Genomic DNA, 22245 nt, shown 5'->3' on the forward strand with positions numbered 1-22245 from the left:
ATAGAGTTCTAAACTAATCTCATGTAAGTTTGGACTTACGGAGAATCAGACCTGTCGTAGAAATTATAAAAAAAGAGACAATCGCTACGAGGTAAAACTTTTGGGCTCCATCAATAAACCCTATAAAATACGCAATGTTTTGGGTCGCATTAAGAAGCGCGCTTGAGACCAATATGCCACTTTGACTTCTTAGTCTCCAAATTTTATTCGATCACCAATTAACTAACTCTACTACTATTATTATCAGTACTCTTCAGAGTTGCACAGTTAGCCATCAGCCCAAGTCAATCGACTGGGAAGACGCAGCCGAAAATAAACTTAAATTCAGGGGCTGCGAAGGGAAATATGGACACTGCACTCTTTTCTTCATGCTCTCTTTTCGGCACTGAAGATAAACTCTCTGGTGATATCAATATCCACTACCAATTCCTGAATGCGTTAGCTTTTATACCATATGATCGCAATTTCAACTATCTTTTGTTCAAAGCTTTATTTCTCAGTTTTTGTGGGCTTGTTTGATGTTATGTGCAGATTCAGATTCAGAAGATACCCAAACATTTGTCGAGAGAGAGCATTCATTTCCAGGAATGGTATGCCTGCATTCATTTCACCTATCCTCTGAATTTTATTGCCTTGATTTTTTAGCCAGACCTATGAGTGTTCAAAGTTCAAATCTCTCAAAGTTGGAGAGAATGGCATAGTTCAAACCTTATTGAGTTTGTTGTATTGAAAAAACAATTGAAAAGCTAATAACAATGATCCTGGATAAAAAACGTAATGCTAGAAATCTAAAAAGGTCTGCATTTTCTGGTTCAGCACATAATGGTTTGGTTGGATGTAAATTAAAGTTATTGTTACTGGGAAGTACTAAAAGAAATATTCTTCGAGGGGTTTCACTGCAATGAGTAGACTTACTTCGGCTTAGGTCCCAGCTGTGAGACGTATCTATGCTGCCAATATCAACCAGGACTTTCATCCAGCCTCATCCCTTTGAAACGGATGCCACGTAGGTGGGATAGAGTCTCAACAAAAATGAAACCTGGTACAAGGCTTAACACTTTGCTAACCTTACGAATGAACCAATATGCAATTGGCAGGTTACAGTAGTGGAATGGAAGCTTTTCGACGCCTCCTTTCACTGTCAGTGCCTCCCGAGCAAGTCTGGGGTGGAATGCTGGGGGAAACAGGGCTAGAAACTTTGTCCATCACCTGCACTGGTCAGTAGGTGGCCATGGCGCTGAGTTCCCCCACCCCCAAACCTTTGGGAGGGACTGAACATGTCACACACATGGGGAAGTTGAACCCTAGTGGGGCAAATATCATCACCTCCAGTTGACCAAGCAGTGAAGCACTTGGCGACAATTGCAATAATGAGGAAAAATGTGACAATTACAATAATGAGGAAAATTGTCTGGTAGTAACATCCTAGAGTGTTGTTCAAGCTTCAAAAGAATTGTAACTTGCATCCTGTTGTGTAAGAATATTATTACCTTCCTGCATTAAAAGGATAGCTTGTGACTTGAACCTTGGTTGAGTTGGTAGAAGTCTTCAGCTTTTGAAGCCGGGGACTTGTAAGACATTTTGGGCTTTACTTTTTCTTTTTAAACTGAAAGTGATAGTTCCCCAAGCTATATTGGAAATTTGGAATAATAACCCAAGACACCATTTTTACGGGGCAGACCTCAAATTGGCCTGCTTGTGTAGGCGAGCCGACTCTTAAAAGGGTGACAACACCTAAGTACATGCCCTTGAAGGGATTGGAACCTTGTTGGGTGACCTGAAATGCTATCGCACTTCCTATTCAACAACAATCCCATTGGTGAAACCTTTTGTTATTTTTTTTTCAAGGGAAATCTTGTAGGGAAACTCAAGGGATGCTTTCCCACATTTGTAAATGGTATCTCTAGTAAAGCTGTTGGTGTAAATTGATGCACCTGACCTAGGACAATTTAAATTAGGCACCTACTGGCATGAACTAGGCAAATACCCAACAATGTTGGTGACGACCAGTTGAACTAACCCCTTGGGCTAATTTTTTTTGCTATTTCACCGCTAGACTTTTCTTTGAATACAAAGTCTTTAATGCTAGATGAATAGTAAATAGATAGGTTAACCTGTTACCAATCTATCCCATGAATAGTAAATATTAAACTAGAAGCATCTAAAAATAGAGTGGAAATCATGTCTCTAAAGGGAGAGCCAAATCCCAAACATGATAACATCTCCAAGATAAATCCGCAATCAATTCTTTCATAAACTTTGTTAAAATCAATTTAAAGAAAAAGAGTCTCTTCATCAGTTCTCAGTTTCAGTATGCCGATTGGGTTTAGCTTGGGTGGTTGGCGAAATAGTTATTATCCTCCAAACCTAGGTTCAAATCCCATAAAGTGACACGTTAAACTTTTGAAAAGAACAATCTATGTGGCACTCTTAAATGAGTATATAGTGTGGCATTGGCATGGTATCAACAACCTCACTCTTGCCTTTAGGCTGAGAGGGAGGTCGATTTCTTAACTTGGGTGGTCCACAATGTCCAAAGTTTTTAGTCAATTGTGTTTAGCTTGGGTGGTTTGGTGGAATACTTGTTATCCTTTCCACCCAGGTTCAAATCTTGTGAAGTGACATTTTAAGCTATTGAAAACAGTAATCTATGTCATGCTCTTAAATGAGTACATAATGTGGCACTAGCATGGTACTACCTCACTCTTGCCTTCAGTCTAAGAGGGAGGTCGATTTCTTTCCCCGAACAATTCTCAAGCCCAATTGAGTGATTTCCAAATAATGATGACATTATATAGAATAAACCTTCCCTTCAGCAAACCAGTTTGTTTTGGCCTAACAATTTGAGAACCTACCTTTTCGATGTGAATGACAAGAGCTTTCACAATTGATTTTGTAGGAGGCAGCTAAAAGAGTAATAACTAATAAGGCACCATTTGCTTATAGTATCTCTTGTTGCCCTTTTAGGGATCATTTTGATTAACTCTGACTAATAAATTCAAACAATCTTCCTTTATAAAATGCCTCATTGTCATATTGAATAAGTCATCATCGTGTCCCACATAACCTTATATAGCTTGTAGGAGATGCATTCCAAACTTGGTGGTGACTACCATTCTTAATTATTATCTAGAGTGGAAAATAACTCATCCTTGGAAAGTTTTTTACTCGATCTTTATCTTTCCATAGTTGAAACTAAAGAGGGAACTACCTTATGGTAATGAGATCTTGCTTTTTGCACTACATTAGAGAGTTGACACGAAAAAAAGATGTTTTGAAAATGGATGTCCAATATGTTGAACTAGTTTTGGTCTTCATAATTATCATTGTACTCATGTCATTATGTATATCTTATGTAACAAACAAAAGAAAGAAAAAATATTATTTTCAAGCATGGGTTTCATGCTTCTTTTGATTGGTCTTCTAGGTTAAGCATGTTCTTCATGCTTCTAGGGTTTGACATGTCATAAGATTAATTGTCATGAGTCAAGAGTGCCAATGTCATGTATATAAGACCCATTTGGGCAAGATGTATCATGTATAAGCTAAGTTGCACGAAACGGGGAAACGGGTACGAGTTTCCGAAACGGGAAGCGATACGAAACGCGACCTCCCCAAATTTTGGAAACAGGGAAACACGAATATATATATATATATATATATATATATATATATATATATATATATATATATATATATATTGAAAATATATATATATATATATATGTGTGTGTGTGTGTGTGTGTGTGTGCAATCATAAAGCATAAATGATACATTATAATTTATTACACTTAAACATTAAGATTTAATTTACATCACATTTACTCATGAATGATCACATAATGAAAATAAAAATATCGGAATATCCAAAAGCAACCTTTATTATATATCCATATCTCAAAATCAGCCTTTATTTATATTAATATATGAGGCTGCAAGTACAATAAAGACTATAAGGCTGCAAGAGAGAGATCCAAATCAGGATTTTCTGCATCCACATCCCATTCTTTAGAAGGACCACTGTTGTATTGGGAGTCTCCTCCTACATAGTCGAACGACCTTAGTGCTCTTGATTAAATATAAGTTTCATACCCTAGTACCCTACATGATCTTGATTATTGGGAGTTTCCCCTGCATAGAGGGCTTGGTTCTCTTGATTAAATACAAGTTCCATACCCTAGTACATGATAAAATCCAATGGAAACATTGCAGTCCCTCCAATCCTGAAATCCTGAAAAACAAATAAGTCTGCTGGATTTTGAGTGAGATCTAAAATTCTACTTTCTCCATATGAAATCCAATGAGGGCGAAACCACTCTCAAACATCCTGAGTCATTTCATGGTAATGTTAAAAATTTAAGTAAAAGGATGAAAATGAAAAATAAAGGAGAATATCACTTTTACTTTAAGAATTTAACATTACCATGAACTGCATATCCCTCAAACTCCCTGATGAACTGCATATCAACACTAGGGCAAAAATTCACTTTTATAACTTTAGACACGCATCTAGAAGCAACAAGAAGTCACTAACATACCCTAAAAGTAAATTAAAAAACAAATTAATTTAAAAAAAAAAAACAACACAAGTTAATGAGGAAACGTGGGTCGTACGGCCCTGAAACGCGTTTCCGGCCGTACTGGCCACGTTTCCGTTTCGGGAAACATGGCAGTACGGCCAGAAACGCGTTTCACGGCCGTACCAAATGCGTTTCCGCGTTTTGTATCCGTTTCCGTACGGAAACGGACCTCTATACCATGTTTCCTGCAACATAGTGTATAAGAATTTATTTTGAGTCTAGAGAGTCAAAATAAGCCTCCTAGCACAAGTCGGCCTTGCCAGTCAAAGTCGGCCTAGAAAGGGCTAATTCGACCATTGCAGAAGGGTTAATTCGACCATTTGCACCATTCATCAAGTAAGTTCGATTTGCAATAGAACAAGAAGAAATCTAGAGTGAAGAAGCAAGACCCTAGCGAAGAAAAGAGGCTAAAATTTGGACTTTTCTGCTCACATGAGTGAGATGAATTAGGGTTTTTGTGCTGCTGCAGGGCCGAAGAGTTGCAGGTTGAGTTGCAAACCCGAATTGCAGGGCTGAGAGTTGGATTAGGGCCGATTTAAAGGATGTTGACTCTTGTTGACTTTCGAAGACTCTGACTTATTGCAAGGGCATTGTTGAAGGGTTGACTTGGTGCTTGGAGGAGGTCTTGACATTGGCCTTGGGGTCTTGGATTTCTCATTTGAATTAATTCTATAAGAGGAGATCATTTTTGGGTTTTCCCCTTTGGAAGGGGTTTTGCCCTGGCTTGGAGCCTACATTTTGTGTCATTGTCTTTTATGATCTTTATGGTTTATGCTCTTGATAATTATTTAATAAAGAGAATTTGATAAAGAACACAAAGAAGCTAACTAAAGTTCACAAGTAACTACTAAGGATAAGGAGACTTGGTTTTAATTGCCGCCCTTTTACATTCTCTAACATGGTATTAGAGCTAAGGTGAAGAAGAGAAGGCAACTTGGAGATCATCTTGTTGACATAAGAGAAGGTTATTTGTCGAAAAATGATCATTTGCTAAGGACACAAGGAAGGGCATGTTGATTTCTAGTAGCATGAAATGTGCTTTAAGTCTCAAAATTTGCAGGGAGGCTTTGACACATGCATTCTCCAATACCTAGAAATCATATTGGGAAATTCCACCCAGAGATAGTTTTATTAAAATAATTAATTATTTTTAATGGGACCCTAAGTCTAAATTTAGGAAATTAAAAACATTAATGGGTATTAATCTAAACTGTGGGTAAAACTTCTAGAAGAAGACGGAGATCAAGTCCAAATGATCTGAGCCATTGATTAGAATCTAATCTGGGCCGTTGGTTCTCAACTAGAGGATTATAAGAAGGACATCGAAGGGGCACTTGGAGAACACATCGAGTGAAGATCAGAAGATCGATTTCTGAAGTAGCGCAGTTGTCGGAAAGAATTTCGAAGTGATCTTTGCAGTGATGGGCAGGGATAGTTCCGGTTGGAGATTTCTCCTGATCTGGGAATACTCAATAGAGAAGGCGGAGAGAGATCCGGGAGAGGCAGCACAGGGCCACGCAGTGTAGGCTGACGCAGAGGCAACGCAAAAGCCTTGTGGAGATCTGAAATTTGTTGGAAGGATTGATTTCTATAGCTAGAAGCCGAGGTGTGAGATTAGGAGAGCAGAAGTCAGAATCTCAGAGGCAAATCGATTAGCTGGGAGGAGTGACGCAGACTCCGGACAATGTGACGTTGGGTTGATGCAGAAACTGCGCAGAGGCAGCCAGGGGCTAGTCATTCAGTGGGTGGATCAGCTAGGATTTCCAGTGATAGTGTGAGTTAATCTCACTTATCTCTCTGTCAGTGATATTCTCTGTATTGGATAGCCAACAGGGCATCGAAAGATTGTATTCAGAAATTACTACTGCTTAGTAATAAAACCTTCAACTGCTGCACTGGTTTTCCCACAATGGGTTTTTCTGGGGACATTTGTCCAAAAACAACTGTGTAAATGTGTTGTGTATTTCTTTCTCGTTCAGTTTCTTGTTTCCGCATATAATAATTAAAGAGTGAAGGCTACAGTGTATTTACTTCGATATTTACAGTAGAACATCGTAAATAACTTGAATGGATTAACAAGTAGGAGAAGTAACATCAATTTACTGCAGTAGGGATTCCGGTCTAGGAATTTTCACATGGTATTAGAGTTGCAGGTGAAACAAGAGAGCAGTGCTGGAAGAGCCCAGCGCTGAAGGAAGAAGGGAGTTCGAAATTCCTGCAGAGACAGTAATTCGAATCCCCAGAGGGATTGTGCAGTCAAGCCAGGAGGGCTAGATATTTCATGGTAAATCTCTCTCTGACTAAGTCGACAGAGAGGTAGGATTTCCAGATCGAAATTTGTCAGCGACAGAGGGAGCAACGCAGCAGAAGCTTCAGCGAAGAGGGATTTCTGGTGTGACACAGATTTCTGCAGGCAGTTGCTGGGCAGAAAGACGTCAGAAGGAAGAGGAGACACTTGAGGGAATTTCTTCCTCAGAGAATTCCTAGCCAGGGAATTCGAATTCTCATTTGCTGAGCAACAACAGGAGAGAGGAGGTCATTCAACACTTTCGTTTGATAAAGATGACAGCCAATGGATTGAGGGATCAAGATCGGTTGGATGGTGCGTCCAACTATGTGATCTGGAAGGCGAGGATGTCATGCCTTCTGGATGAGCATTTTCTCAAGATCTACGTCGACAACGTGGTAGCTGAGCTCGCAGATCCAGATCCGCTCAAGAAGTACAAGGGAGAAATGGCGAAGACCAAGAGAATGATCCTCGACGGAGTGAAGGATCATGTAGTTTGTCACATCGCTGGCAGAGACATTACCAAGGAGATGTGGGATGCTTTGTCGATGCTATATCAAGGATCTTCTGAGTAACGAAGATGTACTTGGAGCAGAAGATGAGATCTATGCAGATGTAGAAGGGGGAACGCATTGATCCATTCCTTACTAAGCTTCAGGAGACCCGAGACGAGCTGGCAGCTGTGGGGTCAACACCTCAAGCTTCTGAGATGGTAAGACTGGCCCTGAATTCAGTTTCTGAGGAGTGGCAAGTTTTTGTCCAGAGCATCCTGGGCAGGGCGACTTTGCCAGACTGGGATGGAATGTGGGCAGCTCTTAAGCAGGAAGAGCTGAGGAGAGACTTGGTCAAGTGTAAACTTGACGGGAGCAACAGCAGTGGGTTGAAGCCCAAGGAGGAGGAAGAGAATGCAACCCTCGCATCCAAGGGGCAGCAGGAGCAGTGGAGAAAGAAGAAGGATGTCTCGAAGATTAAATGCTTCAGGTGTGGTGAATTCGGTCACTACGCTACACAGTGTCCTCTCAAGAAGAAGGACAAGGATGAGAAGCATGATCTGAAGGTTGCAGTCACAAAGATCGAGGAGGAGGAGTTCGCCATGACACCAACATCTCCAGGAGGGAGGTGGGGAGATTTAGAAATGTAGTTCGAAAGGACTGCAGTTGGGCAGGATCCTTGAGGATTCCACCTCTCAGATCAATTCCTTGCTATGGGAGCCCAGATCAGAAGTAGCAAGATGGACCACTATCAGTTGATGTAGAGGAGTGCTATGAGAAACAATTGCAGTGGCTAGGAGCGCTAGAGACTGAGCAATGTAGAGCAGAGTTGGCAATAGTGCAGTTGGCACAGTGCAAAGTCAGCAACAACGCAGAGGCTTCAGAGGGTCATCGTAGAGACAAGCAACAGTCAGAACTCCAACAACGAGATGCATCATACTGAACACCAGTTCATTAATTTGGGATGCTTTTCCATTGCTGATGTAGTAGCAGTTGGAGAAGGTTGCAATGCAGATGCAGTATTGGCAGTGGCTGTGATAGCAACATGGATGCAGAATTGAGAGGGAGTTGTAGTACGGATGTAGTGTTGACAGTGGCAAGGTCAGCAGCAGTACAGATGCAACATTTGCACAGTAGTTGGTGGACAGGATGTCAGACATTAGTAGCGCAAAAGGAGATGTTACAAAACAGAGTGATGCTTCAGCAGGGTGCATTGCTAGAGCACATTCCTCGCTAAGAGGGAGTGTTGATTTCTGGTAGCATCGAATGTGCTCTAAGTCTCAAAATTTGCAGGGAGGCTTAGACACATGCATTCTCCAATACCCAGAAATCATTTTGGGAAATTCCACCCGGAGACAGTTTTATTAAAATAATTAATTATTTTTAATGGGACCCTAAGTCTAAACTTAGGAAATTAAAATAATTAATGGGTATTAATCTAAACTGTGGGTGAAACTTCTAGAAGAAGACAAATATCGAGTCCAAATGATCTGAGCCATTGATTAGAATCTAATCTGGGCGTTGGTTCTCAATTGGAGGATTATAAGAAGGACATCGATGGGCACTTGGAGACCATATCGAGTGAAGATCATAAGATCGATTTTCTGAAGCAGAGCAGATGTCGGAAAGAATTTCGAAGTGATCTTTTGCAGTGAGGGGCAGGGATAGTTCCGGTTGGAGATTTCTCCTGATTTGGGAATTCTCAGCAGAGAAGGCAAAGAGAGATCCGGGAGAGGTAGTGCAAAGCCAAAAGAGGCTGACGCATGGGCAGCGTAGGCTGACACAGAGGTAGCGCAGAAGCCTTGTGGAGATCTGAAATTTGGCGGAAGGATCAGTTTCTGTAGTAGGAAGCCGGGGTGTGAGATCGGGAGAGCAGAAGTCAGAATCTCAGAGGCAAATCTATCAGCCGCGAGGAGTGACGCAGATCCCAGACAATGTGACGCTGGGTTGACGCAGAAACTGCACAGAGGCAACGCATAGGCAGCTAGGGGCTAGTCATTCAGTGGTTGGATCAGCTAGGATTTCCAGTGATAGTGTGAGGTAATCTCATCTATCCCTCTGTCAGTGTTATTCTCTGTATTGGATGGCCAGCGGGGCATCCAGAGATTGTATTAAGAAATTACTACTGCTTAATAATAAAACCCTCAACTGTTGCACCAGTTTTCCCACGTTGGGTTTTTCTGGGGACATTTGTCCAAAAGCAACTGTGTAGATGTGTTGTGTATTTCTTTCTTGTTCAATTTCTTGTTTCTGCATATAATAATTAAAGAGTGAAGGCTACTGTGTATTTACTTCGATATTTACAGTAAAACACTATAAATAACTTGAATGGATTAACAAGTAGGAGAAGTAACATCAATTTATTGTAGTAGGGACTCCAGTCTAGGAATTTTCACAGGGCATAAGAAGGAAGACCTCATCAAATTAAGAAGGATAAAGCTCTCATTGAAAGACTACTATATCAATTTCTTAGTGAAGGCCTCATCATCTAAAGGACATCTATTTTCTCTTGAAGGCTCCTTGATTTTGAAGGAATGTCTTGAAAGAAAGTTGCTCTATCTTGAGAAAGAATATTGATTTCTCTTAGAAGGCTTGTTGGAAGACATCTTTGAAGGAAAGGAAGCATCAAAGAATTTTGGGATCATCATCCTCTCTTTGAAGCTGTTTGAAGACACTATTGTTGAAGGCATCCTAGAAGTCATCATTCTAGGGCATCTTTGAAGTCTCTTTGAAGGTCTTGAAAGCATCAAGATAGTTGGAGACATCATCAAAAAGGACACTCATTTGACAAGTAAGTATCATATTGTTCTCCATGTCTCAGTCTACAAGTCAAATGACTTCATTTTGCAAGGAAAGCAACAAGCTCGTTGGATCAACAAACTTCCTAGCATGGAAGAAGAGGATTGATTTGGCACTCATAGAAAATGAAGTCATGGAATATGTTCTTGGTGAAGTTACTCAACCAGACAAGGAGAAGACTCAAGAATGATCAAGATATAAGAAAGGAGATGTGAGGGCACAAAGGATTCTTATTGAATTCATAAAGGATCATCTCATACCTTTTGTTTTTGATTTGAAGTCATCTAAAGAAATCTATGATAAGTTGGTAAAGTTATACTCTATAAGTACATCAGGTCATAAGATATGCTTGAGAAATCAACTATAGAGAATAAGGAAGTCAAAGGATGAAGATATGGCCACTTATCTTATGAAGATCTCACAAATCAGGGACCAATTGCAAGGGTTTTGGGAAGTTGTTTCCGATTCAGAAATGACTACTTGTGTATTAAATGATTTGCCACCTGATTGGAGCAGTTTTGCAACTAGTGTCTATTCAAGAAAAGATACCACTCATTTTGATGAGTTATGGGCCCAATGTCTCTTGGAAGAAACTAGTATAAAGGTAAAGGATGACACCAAATCAAATGAGAAGTCTCAAGCCTTTATGATAAAATCCAAGAAGAAGAAGAAAGGGAAGTTTGGAAAGTCCAAAGGAAAACAAGATATGTCCAGGATTCAATGAGTATGGACATTTTAAGAGGGATTGTCCAAACAAGAAAAACAACAAAAGGAAGGAAATGAGTGGAGCTCACACAACTGAAGAAAAGGAAGAACCTAGGAAGAAGCCGAAAGGTGAAGATCCCAACGATCTTTACTATTGAAGAAAGCTCCATCTCTATCAGGTTCATTTGCAATTTGTCTTTCTTTTACTAGAAATTAGAAAGTAGAATAGCATGCATTGTTGCATTCTCTAGAAGAGTCTTGGTTTGTAAAAAGCATGGCATCATAGAAAGAAGCATATGATAGTAGAATTAGAGTTTACGTAATCAAATTGCTTTGAAAGGAATCATCTAGCTTAAAAGAATGAGAAGATTGGTACCATATTGCATATTAAAGTTCATTCAATCATTTTCTAACATAATGTTAGAGGTAGTCATTTTGCAAATAGGATCATTAAAGATCCTCCTATAAGCAACATCATTTAGGAAGATTCTTGGAAGAAGCATTATGACTGGTATATATTCCATCTAGTATGGAATCTATAGTCTTGAAGGATGAAGGCATGCAAAATGGTCATTTTGAAAGGCAGAATTGAAGTCTTTCTCCTCTTAAAGAAGGCTTAATCTTGGAAGCAAGCTCATTCAAAGAAAGTATGGCTAGATGGTTGTATGGAAGCAAAGGAATGCATTTTTTTAAAATAATTTTTCGTTAAGGTAGGGTTCATATCTACAAGAATCTTGTAGAAAGAGTTAGTTATAAGAATATGCTTGGTAAGTCTTCCATATGGTTATTTGATGCTTGGAAGAAGAAGTTTGGTATGCTTCAAAATGGCTAAAGATCAAGACTCTCCGCAAAATAGCATGGCATAAATCAACATCAAGTATGGTATCTAGAAGAAGGCAAGAGAGTTGATAATGACAACTCCAAGGAAGATATTGTGGCTTGCTAATCAAGTTCGATCCATGGGCACCTTGATTAAAAGTACATGCACGAGGAAGGATTCTTGCACAATATGAAGATGGACCATATGAAAGGATGTTGATCTCAAGTGAGCAAACACTTTGTTGTAAGGGCCATCATAAGGTAATTTTGATATTGATGTCTTGGTTTTGGTTATCTGGTTAATATATGTTTTGCTACCTGGAAGGAAATTGTTGAAAAGCATAATGACAGTTGAGGCAAGTATATCTGCAATTGTTGGTTTTGAACTCAATTCAATGAATACATGAATTGAGTGGATGGTTTCGGTAATCCTTGAAGGATTGTATGGTCAATATGTTTACATCATCTTGGGATTAAGAAGTAGCAGTACAAAGAGATAACCCGATGTTCATATGAACGATGAAGATCACTTTCATGTCTAAAGGGAGTTATGACTAAGCTCTACTTTGATTGGCTAAATATAATGCCTTTGTTGATAATGACTCAAGGAAAGTGATATGAAAGGTTGATGGCCTGAACCATGTCACAGGTTGGCTTCATTACATTCAGAAAGATGAAAGCTCTATTTGATGAAGATGCGAAAAAGAGGAGGAGCCATGTAGCTACTTAAAGATCTCCATGAAAGGACTAGCAGCTAATGTATTAATGGAGACACACTAGAAAGCTTTCCAATTGAAAGGAAGTAAAAGAATCTCCTCTATGCTTTAGAGGGAGCAAGAAGTCTCCTTTAATGTTTGAGAATGAGCAAGGATCTATTCCCCAATCGAGAGGGAATGAGGATCTCCTCTCTAGGTGAGAGGGAGTGATGTTAAAGACATCACATTCTCTTCTTCATGTGTCATGCACTAGGCTAGGACTAACAACCGTACGTCTAAGTGAAGGCCATGGAGAGAGAATGGTGGATGAAGGATTGGATAAGCATCTGAGATTGATATTCCTTGAGGATAGAGAATCCAAGATAGGAAGTTGACCGACACTCTTTAAGGATCAGATAGGTATCCAAGACACAAGTGGTCGAAGAAGACCGATATTCTTTGAGGATTGGGAATCCAAGATAAGAATAGCCCTAAAAGGACATACCTCGTGAACATTCGGATGTGGTATGTACCTTGAAGAGGTAGTGTGTTGTCTCACGTAAAGTCTCCCAACATTATGCTCTGATATAAATAGAGCTTGTCAAGTTAAGGCCTTACTATGATGACAATGCTGGTTATAATGTTGATGCTTAAAGATGGCTTACCAATCTGACTCTTCTTATGAGAACTCTTCAGTTTGAGAGAATCCTTGTACCGGTTGTACAATTATGAATACCTCCCTAGTTAAGAGGGAGTTTTGGAAAATGTAACTAGTTTCGGTCTTCATAATTGTCATTATACTTATGTCATTATGTATATCTTATGTAACAAACAAAAGAAGAAAGAAAATTTATTATTTTAAAGCATGGGTTTCATGCTTCTTTTGATTGTTCTTCTAGGTTAAGCATGTCCTTCATGCTTCTAGGGTTTGTCATGTTATAAGATTAATTGTCATGAGTCAAGAGAGTCAATGTCATGTATATAAGACCCATCTGGGCAAGATGTATCATGTAAAAGAATTTATTTTGAGTCTAGAAAGTCAAAATAAGCCTCCTAGCATAAGTCGGCCTTGCCAGTCAAAGTTGGCCTTGAAAGGGCTAATTTAACCACTGTAGAAGGGTATATATAGAAGGTAACTTTGACCTCATTTGTACCATTCATCAAGTAAGTTTGATCTGCAATAGAACAAGAAGAAATCTAGAGCGAAGAAGCAAGAAGACAAGGAGGAGACCCTAGCGAAGGAAAGAGGCTAAAATTTGGACTTTTTTGCTCACACGTGCGAAGTGAATTATGGTTTCTGTGCTGCTGCAGGGCCAAAGAGTTGCAGGTCGAGTTGTAGACCCGAATTGCAGGGTTGAGAGCTGGATTAGGGCCGATTTAAAGGACGTTGACTCTTGTTGACTTTGGAAGACTTTGACTTATTGCAAGGGCTTTGTTGGAGGGTCGACTTGGTGCTTGGAGGAGGTCTTGACATTGGTCTTGGGGTCTTGGATTTCTCATTGGAATTAATTCTATAAGAAGAGGAGATTCTTTCTGGGTTTTCCCCTTTGGAAGTGGTTTTGCCCTGACTTGGAGCCTACATTTTGTGTCATTGCCTTTTATGATCTTTATGGTTTATGCTCTTGATAATTATTTGATGAAGAGAATTTAGTAAAGAACACGAAGAAGCTAACTAAAGTTCACAATTAATTATTAAGGATAAGAAGAATTGGTGTTAATAGTTGCCCTTTTACATTCTCTAACACAATATACTTTTATTGCAACCATGCCCCTTTCCAGTGTATGTACCATGAGGGCTTTTAAGACCATAAGGGTTTTTCGATGCATTCTTCCTCTTATGAAAATCAAAGTAAAATATGGAAGATTCGTCCCCTTCTTGAATCCACTGTAAGTGAGTCCGAATTCTAGGTCCCCTAGCAATATATTTCTCCTCACTTCGGATGAAGTGTTCAATCTTTGCAACTTTTTCTTGAAGGGTTCTAAGTTCTAACGTTCTCTAGTTCTTCCCTGGATTGCTTTAAATTGTGTTCTTGGGTGTGAGCAATCAATCTTTCCCAGCCACGAAGAGATTTTCCAGAGACTTATCATTGAGTGTGATCACGAATGCTTAAAGTTTAACAAATTTTGACATAGAAAAAATTTGTTTCTGCAAAACTTGTGCTAGTTCCATTTTTTGCCCCATATTACGTAAGGGTTCAATGTATTACTTGTAACAATCTTACTTTCATGGTGAAGAATTGTGGTTTTCTCCTGTGGATAAATGTATGGTATGATCGCTTGAATTTGTGGATTATAAGAGTTCAGACCAAGGGCCTATGTAATATCCCAAACTAGGAAATAACAGTAAATATCAAATACATGAACTAGGCTACAACTAACAAATACTGAATACACAAGATACAATCAGTAAACACAAAAAAGTTAACCAAATGTCTGAGCCATTGTATAAATTCATAAAATCTGAATACATCAATGATAGGAATGGAACTTGGGCTTGCTACTGCAAGCTATCACCAAAACCCAGGTGTGAATACAAGGCTCACAATGTCGGAAATCCCTCCACAAGAACTGCGCCCTGCTATGGAAGAATTTCTGTTGTTGGCTGGTAAGAAACTAGTGTGTTGGCCCTCTAGAGTGCTTAGTAAATTCTACCAAAGTAACTGGAGTCTCCTCTCACCAAACCCACAAAAACCCAGAAAGGGTTTGGGCTCTCTCCAACCACTCCCGGGACCCCTCAAAAGTGCGAGCCACTCCTTCTGCAAAAAATAGGCATAGCTGGAAATGACTCTGTTGATAGGTGCCCAAAAATCCTTTTGGAATGCCTCCATTATCTCCTGCAAAAATTCTCTAGAATGACCTTTTCTCCAACCCTTGTCACCCTTCTAGAATTGCTCCTCTAAGTTCTACACAAGCCTAGCCTGGAGACTTTTGCGTCCCACTAGAGATGCGAAAATTCGGCTTGAGAGATCCCCTCAAGTGCAGCCCTGCAAACCACCTCAAAACTTCTGCTTTAGCCAAGGCCAACGACTCCAAAAAAGCCCAAAATCTAGCACCCACTGAAGCTACCTCAAACATGTGGTGCAAATTTCCTTCTGCGCCCTAGCCACACACAAAACTGGATAAAATCCTCTGCAATTTGCCCTGGAATAGCTCTGAAAATACTCCTGGCTCTCCTAGGGTGACACTCGAAGTTCACCAAAGGTAGAGGTGAAATTCCCACTGGAAATCCCTTGTGCTAAACAACACTGGTTGACTTGGCAAAGCAACTCAAGAAGATGCATTTCTTCTGTTGATGGCATACGGTTGTTGGACAATGGTAAGCCAGATCAAGAGGGAGCAAATAGCTTCCTACAATCCCTGTTAAAGATAAGTTTAATCAAGGTTTATAATATTCTGTTTATGACACTGCTTTTGTTTAGATTTGTCTATTGTTTATTCTTCCTACATGAATATTTGAATGCTTCTTTTTACTAACTTCTTGAATGAGGAAAGCTGATCCTTCTCAAAGATCATCATAATGTGGAGCATTGCAGGAAGAGTTAATTCTATGAGAAGATAAGTACTTTCAAATCATATGTGATTTCTTTGTGTCATTATTCTTGTGAATTTATTCCTTTTGATTATTAGAGATTCTTCTTGCATGAGCATTTTATCTATTTCACTAACTTCTTGGATGAGGATGTGATCCATCTTGAGGATCATCAACTTAGAGAATGATGCAAGAAGGGTTAGCTCCAAGAGGGAGTTGGTGCAGGATAATGCAGGAGCCACTCTTACATCTAGAGAAAGATGATAGTCCTGCTTCATCACCAGTTACACTTTCATTATGATTATTTACTTGGCTATTATTACTCTTGCTCTTGTTCTATGGTCTTAGGTACATTTGTCAAATAAGAGGATCAAGCCTTCTATATTAAAAATTGAGGATGATGGAGAATGGACAAGAGATCAAGACCTCATAAGAAGGATTGTAGTCTCATTGGTTGATTTAAGAAGCTTCATATTCAGAGGGAGTAGATTGAGGGCAATAGTCTGATACGATGTTGAGAGCAACGTTGCACGAAGCAGGGATGTTTTTTTGGAAGCGGGGATGTGGAAGCGTTTACTATATATATATATATATATAATATTTTTTTGCATTTATATTGAAAAAACATCCGAAATACCAAATTAGTTGTAGAAGACGTGAAAACATGCATATTTTTACATAAATCAAGATAGATATGGCATTCATTGTACATCAATGATTAATTATTCCAGCATCAACCATCTACAATCTAGATTCCTCTTCTCTTGTCTAGCCTTTGCCTCTACTTCAATTCTATAGGGATTTTAGTCAACATTGCCTAATTTTGATCAAACAACTTAATCCAAGCCTTATAATATGGTAGAGAAAGTTTAACATGCCTGATCAATGATTTTGACTTGAGTGAAGGGTACATAATTGCTAAGGCCATGAAAAGTAATTCAATAATCAATAACACCAACACTGGGGTACATATAGGGCTTGGTGCTCTTGATTAAATGCCAATCACATGCCCTCATACATGATATAATCCAATGAAACGCCACAATCCCAATGATCCTGAAAACTGTTAAATCTGCTGAATTTTGAATGGGATATGAAATTCTATTTTCTCCATATGAAGTCTGATGAGGTTGGAACGACTCTCAAACATCCTGAGTCATTTCATGGTAATGTTAAAAATTTAAGTAAAAGGATGGAAGCGAAAGATAAAGGAGAATGTCACTTTTAGGAAGTGTCTAGGGAGCATCAAGGGGCACCTTGGGAGTATTCAGAAAGTGTAGTTCCTCACATAGCAGTTTGAAATTTCCAAAAACAAAAAACAAAAAAACCTCGCGGAACCGTGTGAACCGTCCACCTTCTCTCGGATTCGCTCGCAATCCGTGGTGGATACACGCTTGAACCTCCATAGAGCCGCACCTGATCCTTTCCAGATCCGCAGATCGGGCAGTAGCAACCGCGGATCGGGCCCCAATGGATCCAATTTTTCAGGAATTGCCAAAAAAGGCGGAACTGCGGATCCGATTTTCCGATCCGCGATTCCGCCGAAGGATTGGTGGCAGATCCATACGGGATGTGGATCTGCCTCTGGATCCTTGGGGGGGGGACGGTTCTTGCAACATTGGTTGAGAGCGATATGTCCTGCATGCAAGGACCATTCTTGATGACTAAGATGTAGTAGTGTTTGATGCTTCCAGGATATGGTTCAAACTATGACGATAAGTATGCTCTCAAAGAATGAAGGTTAACTTGACTTCCGTTACTTGATGTGCTTTTGTCGAATATATGTGAAGTAAGCTTCTTCCATAAGGAAGAAGCATACTTGGAGCTACCTCAATGCTTTAAGGCACATGAGATTAGATTCATGATTACAGATGGAAGAAAGTCCCATATGGACTCAAGCAAGCCCTCTGCTCTTGGTATATTTGGATTGATGGTCATCTGATGCAGACACCAACCTCTCTTCAAGTTGCAGGTATGTCTTTGATATTTGGTTATATACACTGACAACTTTTTCTGATAGGATAAAGATCATCTCAACATTCAGTGTCAGAGGGAGATGACCCTTGCACTCAAGATGATTCCACCTCTTGAGATTAGAAGTGTAACAAAAGAAAGATGATGACTTCCTTGTCAAGAGAAGCTTGCTGGCAAAGATTTAACATATTGGTTTACACTAAATCAATTGAGAGACCCTCCTCCTCAAATATAGTTTTGATGGATTCCCACAATGAGTTGACAATTAGATGAATTCTTGATTTGCATTATGTTCTTTGAGCCGTATAGAGCTTGGATATGTATACTGGTATGTTCATAAGCTGGTAATTTATGATCTGAGACCCACTGCTAGATACTTGAGACTATATGGATATGTTGATGATATTGAGCACATTTGAGTGTTGTCTTAGGTCTACCATGATTTTTGGATGAGACAGGTACTGAAATTTGTTGCTTTGAGTGGCAGTATGCATTGATGCTAGCATCATTGGCTGCAAGTGAGTATGATTGAGAAAGCTCTTTGAAGCTGTTTGAGCATATGATGGGCATGACTGTGATGTACTATGCCATATTGTGGGTTTCGACATGTAGAGAATCCTGTGTTCCATGACAGGTCCAAGCACATTGAGATCATATATCACTATATCCGAGATATGGTGCAGAGAGGAGCTATGAGACTCCATCACATTTTGATTGATGAATAGGCAGACAATTGGATCCTTGTGTTGCAGCATGTAAGCTTGTGGTTGACTCGACATTCTCTAGGTGTCATGCACTATGGCCAGGACTAACAGCTGTAAGCCTAATGAAGGCATTGATGAGAGAGGGGTCACGACTGATCGAGGACACTGAGCTATGCTCTTCCCTCCTGTCTGAGCTCCCAGGGTGAGGAATTGAGCTAGAGAGTTCCTTGGGTTGAGGGAAATCTAGACAATAGGATAGTCTGTGATCCTTACCTTACATGGTAAGTCGTATCCTACCTATTGTCAAGCAATAGGATAGTCTATGATCCTTACCTTCAAGTTATGGGATGCAGGTGTTCTACCACTGAGTCTCGAGGGTCAAGTTGGGAAGATCAACAAACAATAGGATAGGCGTGATCCTTACCTCTCATGGTAAGTCGTATCCCTCCTATTGTCGCCAGACATTAGGATAGGTGCGATCCTTACCTCTCATGGTAAGTGCTATCCCTCCTATTGCCTGTGGATATAGGGTGGTATCTAGGCTCCCCTATGATGATTCTTCTTTAGATAAAGACATCATTGTTCAACAGATGATCAAAGGAAACGAGTTGAGACGAGATGTGATGAGATGGATATCTTGTTAATATAGCTGAGATAAAGGTCATATGGTTTGACCTGGAGACTAGTAGGGTTTGGAGGATCGATCTCCCCTACCATTGATTATGGACTATTCTTCTTCTATGAGACGAGACCGGATATGATGATGATGGAGCTACTTGCCTTCTTATATTGAGACATGTCATCAAAGATGAGACTTTTGATGCAGATGGAAATTCCTCCCTAGTTGAGAGGGAGTGTTAATGAATTCCCATAGAACCCCCAAGCCCTAAGAAAAGGCCATCTCACCCTTAAAAGAGAATTTATAATTGGTCAAAAATAAATATTATTAAAGCTATTGGGCATGAAATTAGGAAAGGAAATTTATCAAATTGGCATGGCATTCTCATTATTATAAATTTGGTCAAATATTCTTCATGATATTTATTACATATATAATATTTATACTTTTGAGTTTTTGAAAGGTCGATTTTATGAAAAGTTCATGTCGACTCTCTTAAGTAAAAAGCCACAACCCAAAACATTCATAAATAGCCATTCATTGTGGCTTATTTGAGAGATACACATCAAGTTTGCATCTTTTGTTTGTTGGCATACATTACAGTGATATCGAATCTCTGTGGTAAAAACAGAACATCTGTGACACACATATTTATGAGGCTCGTTGTTTCTTTGTGGCTCGACAATATACCTGTGCGGCTTGTATCATATTTGGATGGTCCAAACTTGATCTCAATGATTAGTGACTCACCTTTTTTTTATATCTCAAGTGGCTCTCGTTTATATACAATGGCTAGCTATTATGTTCTGTGGCTCATTTCTCACTCAGTGATCACAATTTTTCTGTAGATTCGCACTATATGCATATCTTATGGATCACATTGATTTGGAAGATCACATTTGTTCTATGGTCTGTAATTCTTTTTGATTAACCATTCGCTATATGGCTTGTATTACTCTAAACTTTGAGGATCACTCTCAGGGACACACATATACCATCATAGGGGTTTCATATATCTATAGCTTGCAAAAGTCTTATATATATTTTGAGACACGCATTCACCACTGCATGGATTTCATATATTGATAGCTCACATATTCATTCCAAAGGTCTTATATATATATATATATATATATATATATATACAGAGACTCACATACGTCATTGCAGAAGTACTCATATATACAATGACTATACTATTCAGTGAAGCTTGCTATATTCTCTATGACACCATTGCATCCATACTATGGAAGGCTCGTTCTCAATACATGGCAGTGAATCTTATGGATGGCCGTAAATGGAAATGGCCTTGTATTTGGCAGAAAACTTGTATGGCAATATATAGAACAATAACCTTGATAAAGGATTTACCTTGTTGCATGACAGAGAGGTCTTCTATGATACATGTGGCAGTGACCTTTCTTTTATAATGTAAAAGTGACATTGCTTTTATAAGTTGGCAGTGACCTTGCTCTAATATGATGGTAGAGACCTTGGACAGTGACCTTACTCTTCTTATAATGATTGTAACTTGTTATGGATTCATGATGACACTGATTCATGATGGCAATGAATCTACATGACAGTGATAATATAAGTATATAACAGTGACCTTGCTCCATGATGACCTAGTATGTATGGCAGTGACTTGATATAGCTCAATAGATGTGATAATGCTCGATGATGATATTGTTTGTTGCAATAATGATATGGCAGAAGCTTTCTTGGACTCATTCGGTTATCAGAGGTCAGTTCACAAACGAAGTTGCGAATTGACTTGGATTGGCCCTAGGAGGCCTGATGTAATGTTGTATCTCACTATGGATGTACTTTGTATCTCAGTTGAACAATTGATGAATATCTAATAGAAGAAGAAGAATTGAATTCCAGGTTTTCCCCCTTGTGGGGTTTTGCCCTAGTCTTCGACCAAATCTTGGTGTCTATATTGTGCATGCTTTTCTTTCACTGATCTTTCTATTTTGCTGTTTATTATTCTCTCTACATAAATGCTAATGTTGGTAATGATGTTATGGGGTGAAAGTAATAAGAAAATATTGAAATTGCTTGAATGCAATTATCTACAACAAAGAACAATGTAGCCTTAACAAAAATTAACAATTACTACGGAGTTTGTAAGCACATCTCTTGTTTATTACATGATCTGAAATGGAACACTATAAAATTTGTCATCTATTTTGATACTTTATGGGTGGAGAAGTTGGAAATATTGGCTTGTAGGGCCATTTTCAAGGGCAGGTCATATTTTGGCAATTTGAGGCCTACAACCTTTTGAAGCCCATTTGAGGCATTACATGATTTTTTTTTTGGGTCAAAATTTTTGCTAATAAACTTCACAATCTATCAACATTGTTCTACATATCAAGAACTTTCCAATGGCATAAGATCGCCTCAATCAGAGTTCATATGAGGAAGTTATGCTTCTCGCAAGTTGACCTATCTTATTGATTGCCATGGTATTAAGTGGATTCTATGTTAGCTCCTATTACTCACTTTATGTGGAGCTAGTCACACGTGGGCTTTCAAGAAGATTCTAGATGAGAAATAGCCTTAACCCTAGTCGAGGGTTGAGGCATGGAAAAACTTTAACCCTAGATGACTATTAGGACACTTCTAAATACTAGATCACTAGGAAAGGAAGAGATTCCACTCTTATTGTATTGATTCTTGTTCCATAGTTGAGTAGAGCAAGGGATCAGATATTGTGAGCAAAACAGAGAAAGTAGAATACCGTATAGCAGCCATATAGGCCATAGTTTCTATGGCAACTCCATTGTGAGTACATCTTTATTTGTATTTCATATCTAAGAAGAAAAGAGCAAGGCATGGTCCTCACCTTCTGGATGGGTTTTCCCATGTTGGATTTGCGAGGCTACATCTTGTGTTCATTGTGTAGATGGTGTGGTACTTAACTTTATTTTATTTTTTGTCTCAACTTATTTCATTATTTTGTGTGCTAACATAGTAATATTAAATTTGAATCTTAAGTACAACATTGCATAACAAAGACTTTGTAGAAACTTGT

At 39.1% G+C, this 22245-nt stretch overlaps 1 protein-coding gene across 1 annotated transcript in view; it reads left to right on the forward strand.

Annotated features, from left to right (window-relative positions):
* The first annotated feature begins 253 nt into the window (after positions 1-253).
* The window catches only part of LOC149182652 (S-adenosyl-L-methionine-dependent methyltransferases superfamily protein), a 189974-nt gene continuing 167982 nt past the window's right edge, over positions 254-22245 (forward strand). The window contains exons 1-2 of the mRNA XM_089416922.1: positions 254-403; positions 532-590. Of these exons, the coding sequence (XP_089273048.1) occupies positions 346-403; positions 532-590 (117 nt within the window). The 5' untranslated portion in view covers positions 254-345. The remainder of the gene's footprint in view (positions 404-531; positions 591-22245) is intronic.

This window comes from Pinus tabuliformis, chromosome 3_2 (assembly GCF_031772625.1).
Source record: "Pinus tabuliformis cultivar Carrire ecotype Pingquan chromosome 3_2, CPIR1, whole genome shotgun sequence".
In the NCBI taxonomy this organism is placed as follows: Eukaryota; Viridiplantae; Streptophyta; class Pinopsida; order Pinales; family Pinaceae; genus Pinus; species Pinus tabuliformis.